This window comes from Salminus brasiliensis, chromosome 25 (genome assembly GCF_030463535.1).
Source record: "Salminus brasiliensis chromosome 25, fSalBra1.hap2, whole genome shotgun sequence".
In the NCBI taxonomy this organism is placed as follows: domain Eukaryota; kingdom Metazoa; phylum Chordata; class Actinopteri; order Characiformes; family Bryconidae; genus Salminus; species Salminus brasiliensis.
Window position 1 is genome coordinate 4,456,532 of NC_132902.1, and position 5,010 is coordinate 4,461,541.

The 5,010-nt window shown below is 42.1% G+C and overlaps 1 protein-coding gene across 1 annotated transcript; it reads right to left on the minus strand.

Moving 5' to 3' along the window:
- Window positions 1–373: 373 nt before the first annotated feature.
- Window positions 374–4,063, minus strand: LOC140547753 (uncharacterized). Its single transcript, XM_072670889.1, has 5 exons — window positions 4,006–4,063; window positions 2,166–2,396; window positions 1,097–1,438; window positions 788–1,002; window positions 374–565 (listed from the first exon to the last, which is right to left on the minus strand). The coding sequence occupies exons 1-5, from the start codon at window positions 4,061–4,063 to the stop codon at window positions 374–376; spliced, it is 1,038 nt and encodes a 345-aa protein (XP_072526990.1).
- Window positions 4,064–5,010: the final 947 nt, after the last annotated feature.

A 5,010-nucleotide genomic window follows, 5' to 3' on the forward strand; every position in this document is an offset into this window, starting at 1 on the left:
GTGAAATCCTCTCTCAGTACCTGAATATGTGTGTCTCTCTCTGCTCCTCTCCTCCTCCTGATCACACAGGTTAAACAAAAAGGCCAGTTAGAGTTTTGAGTTCTGTAGATCATAAAAGCTTGTATTTGAGGTTAAAGTTGAGGTTAATATGATGTTTAATGCAGCTTCAGAGATTCAGAGATAAATATAAACAATACTGTCACTCACTTAATGCACAGAACAGCAGTGAGAGAGAGAAGCAGAACAGGGACCACTCCAACAGCTCCCCAAACAGCTCCCCAAACAGCACGCTGCTCCAACAACTCAGCTGAGTGTTTGAACAGAATCAGTTCATTCAATCTGATCAGGAGAACAACAGCTAATTCACCAGTAATTACACATCCTGACTGAACACAGTCACTGCAGACTGCTGCTTACCTTTTACATCCAGATGAACGGGTGTAGAGCTGTGATGTCCTAGCTGGTTGTGAGCGGTGCAGTAGTAGAGTCCACTGTGCTGGGAGCTGATGTTGGTGATGCTGTAATTCTGGCCTGTTGTCAGCGGTGTGTCTGCAGCTGCTCTCTGCTTAAACCAGGAGTAGGAGAGAACAGGAGGGTCTGCATCACTGCTGCAGCTCAGAGTCACTGACTCTCCCTCCTCTCTCTCTCCAGAGGAAACCAGCACTGCTCTGGTGTTTCTGGGAGAGTCTGGTTGGAAAGGTGGTAAATAATCATGTTACAGTTGTTAGTATTAACATGTGATAGAAGATTAGATTATTAGTAAGTGTAAAAATGTCCACTCACACACTGGAGGAGAGAGTAGGCTCTTGTGGCCTTCAACAGCACAGCTGTAGTTGACCGCTCCACTGACCACAGCTACAGAGCAGGAGGCAGATCTGCAGTGAGACTCACTCTGTCCGTTCTTGTACCAGATGTAAGTGTGGTACTTAGGCAGAGTGCAGGTGCTGCTGCAGGTCAGCTTCTTTCCTCTACTCTCTGTGTCTGACACTGTAATCTTCAGATCTGCAGGAGAGTTTAAAAAAGGTCTGGTGTTCTTTTCATTTACAGAATATTAATAATTAATAAACTAAACTTATTTAATAGAGTGCAGCTCTACCTGTGACAGACAGAGTGACTCCAGGTTGTCCAGTATATTTGCCTCCATCAGTGTAGAATCTGAATCTGTAGGTCTGAGCGTCTCTCTCTCTCAGGTCAGTGATTCTCATACTACAGTGATTCTGGGAGCTCTGTCTGTTCTGCACTCGGCCCTGATACTCCTCATCCTCTCTCACATCCACAGGTTCAGCACCACTCTGCTCTTTAATGAACCACACTGATTTAGTCACTGTGAGTCCTCCAGGGTATTTATAAGAGCAGGAGAGATTAACTGATGATCCTTTCAGGGCACACACACGTTCAGCAATGTAAGTCACACCCCAGCACTGTTTACCCAGCACACCTGGAACACACACACACACACACACACACACACACACACACACACACACACACACACAATAAATGATACCAATGATGAGCACTACACTCTGTGTAGGGTCTTTTGTCTGTCTGTCTGCTGTGAAGTGACTCAATTAGTTTAGATTCATTAGATAGATTATAAAGATTTGTTAATTAATACAGTAAAGGATAAACTACAGTCAGAAATGTTATGGTTTACTTCAAACTTCACTAACTGATCTGAAAATGTAAAAGTCTTGATAAAGAGATAAAGAGAGCCTACAGAGGTTGTGTTTACTACTTTTCAATAAAATAAATAAAGACAAAATGTGTTAATTAGCCAAACTTGTGTCCAAACTTTTGCATTAGACTGTGTACTGTTATAAATAATGTCTTCTTCACTTCCCTGTAATTCAAACACTGTTACAGAAGCAGTAGCTCTAGCAGAACATGTGCCTGTAGCTCCAGATGCTGCTGATCATGATCACATTTATGTTTTCTGTTTTTTCATCTTTTATATGGTTTTATTGTTTGGGTAAATAAGTGTGTGGGCAAAATACATTTTTAAAGAAAGTAGGGGTCCCCTCCAAAAATCTGTTCATACACCCATAGTAGTGAAATGGGTGAAATGGTTTAAAAGCTCTTTCTTTACTCTGAAGATCACTGACAGAACATGAAGGAAAATAATAACTAGATTATAGATCATCATAGTTTTTACTGAAACTTACACACTGCAGGAGACTGTTTCCACTGACTGCTGATGTACACCTCACAATAGTAGCTGCCCTCATCAGATGGTCTGGTGGAGTCGAGCACAATGGAGGCATCATATCCAGTCTGGCGCTGTCTGTTCCTGTACCAGTTGTAGTACAGGTTTGTACCGAGGCTGCAGAAGGAGCTACAGGTCAGTTTCACCTGCCTCTGTCCTACAGTCTGAGGATCCACCTCCACCTGCAAATCTACACACACACACACACACACACACACACACACACACACAAATTATATTGAAACATTTTTAAAATCACATCTAATGTGAAAGCACAGAGACTCTGAGTGAGCGAGTGTGTGTGTGTGTGTGTGTACCTGTAACAGTGAGCTGAACTCCAGATGAGGCTGATATCCAGTTACTGCTTGATGTTCTAAATCTAAAGTTATAAACTCCAGAGTCGCTCACTTTCACATCCCTCACTGTCAGCTCACATCCATTCCACCATGTACTTACAGAAACCCGCGCTGAGAATTCTGGATCTTTGCTCAGGACTCGTTCTTCTCCATCAGAGCTGTGGATCCACTCTCTCTCTCTGACACTGGAGGAATCAGGTGTTGTATATTTGCAGGAGATTTTTACTGTAGATCCAGTAACAGCACAGAGACTCTGAGAGGAGAGAGTTACACTGTGCTGAGCATCAACTCCTGCAACACACACACACACACACACACACACACACACACATATTCAGATATGAGGGGGGGGGAACTCTTGTGCTCTTACTGGCAGAGTGACCACAGTGTGGTTAGTACTGCTACTGTTGCTATGGGTGACAACACAGTAATGTGTGAAGTTGGGTGGTGGTATGATCACGTGATAACCACAGAGCAACAGAGCAGTGTAAAATAGTGGATGTGGAGCTCAACATGGGTTAGAATACAAACACCCATAATGTGCATTTCTGGATGATTGGTGCATTTCTGTTGAATATTTGGAGAGATCACATTTTTGAAAAAGTAAAAAAGGTAAAGGTAAAGGTGCACATATTTGTCACTGTACTATGTACAGCGAAATGTGTCCTCTGCATTTTACCCATCTGTGGTAGTGAACACACATACACACTACTGAACTAGGGGCAGTGAGCATACACACATCCAGAGAGGTGGGCAGCCAACTCCAGCCAACATCAACAGCTCAGATTGTGGCAGTCTGACCGAGGTGCATTTCTAACTGTAGTTTGAGCAGATTTGATGACGTACACATTTGGCAACAGTAATTAGGACTCTATCCTCTGACCCATGCTGTACTCCAGGACTCACAACTTACTTTGTTTGTTAGATATTTAAATAAATCACAATTTTAAATGCATTCCACCAATGAACACTCAAATATCAAACATCCTCAAAACGCCACAGTGCTACAGTCTACAATCTAGAGACACGAGAGGGTTGTCTGAAATGTACAGACGCTAAAATATTTACAGTCCTCTTGTCGGAGTGCTAAAAACAAAGCTGTGCTGGTATTAGAGTGTATGGTATGCTCTGTGGCTATTGTGTGAGCCCATATGGTGACAAAAACAGCCAATCAGAGCAGAGCTTATCAAATTATTCACAAGCCCTCCATAAAAGATTTTTTTCATCTGAGGCCAAAACACAGGATTGTAAATAGGTTTGTAAAACCACATCTGTCCCCAACCAAAGTCACATACTTACTATTTACACACCAAAGAACCACTTCAGATACTCCTGCTTTCTAATGCATTCTATTGCACCTTTAACCAGACTGGTGTGTTCATCTACACACAGTAACTGTAGTAAAACACAAGCACATAAACACAGTAAAATGTAAAAGTTTACCTGCTAATAAGACGAGGATCACTGCTGCTGTAAAACCTCCTGACATCTGGTAAGACATGACCGCTGATACTCGAGGGTCTGATCAGTAGCCGATAGATTCAGAGTAGATTAGAGAAAATTTCACTAATAAAGAAGAAAAGAACAAACTCTGACTAAAATAAATGGTCAAGCAGACTCACTCTTTTAGCTCCCAGCTGTAACTGAGTTCATCTCAGATTAGTGTGCTGTTACTCACCCTGTCCTCATACCTTCTGATCTTACTAGTGAGCAAAGCAGGCCGAGACCCTGAAGACGTGTTTGTGCATGCGGTCATCACACCTCCTCCTTTAGCCACTTCCTGTTTTTATATTCTTGAGTAAATATAAACACCTTCAAGTACAATCAGCTTTTCTCTTATTGCATTTAAAGTAGGAGTTAGAAATGTCCTGATTTCAGACTTGACCTCTCCTGTGTCCAGCATCAGACAGTACATCTGGACTTCAGTTCTCTGTCTCTGTGTTTAGGAGCTCTGGTCAGTCAGGTGTGAGATCAGTTCAGTATATAATCAGTAAGTGTGTATTAAAAAGTGCAGAAGTGTCTCTGTACAGAATCTGAACTTATTTTCAGTTCAAAATCAATAAAATCATGTAATCTGACCAGGGGTGCTCAAAGTTCTGCATGCAGCTGTACACTGACTCACTAATGGTATCTTTGGTAAATGGTCCTGAAACAGGAAGTCAAAGAGTCAAGTAGATGAGAGAGCAGCTTTTCACACCATCAGTCATTAGAGTGAGAACATTTACCCTTCTTTACTCTCAGTCCCGTGTTCAACACATCAGTCGAACACACAGAGTGTCTGCAGTGACCGTTTAGCTGAAGCTGAAAAGTTGTGTATTCTTCTAGAATCAGTCACGTGACTGACGTTCAGTCTCGGCTCTTCCAGACTTTTAATCAATGTTCATAAACACTCCTCAGTTTTTACCAGGTGACTGACCGTCAATAATCCCTTTATTTTACTGGAGATTT

Coding starts and splice junctions, on each gene's coding strand:
- LOC140547753 (XM_072670889.1), bottom strand. CDS start 4,063: ATGTCTTACCAGATGTCAGGAGGTTTTACAGCAGCAGTGATCCTCGTC. Junction 1,439..2,165: donor GAAACAGTCTCCTGCAGTGT/GTAAGTTTCAGT, acceptor TGTGTGTTCCAG/GTGTGCTGGGTAAACAGTGC. Junction 1,003..1,096: donor AGTCACTCTGTCTGTCACAG/GTAGAGCTGCAC, acceptor ACTCTCCTGCAG/ATCTGAAGATTACAGTGTCA.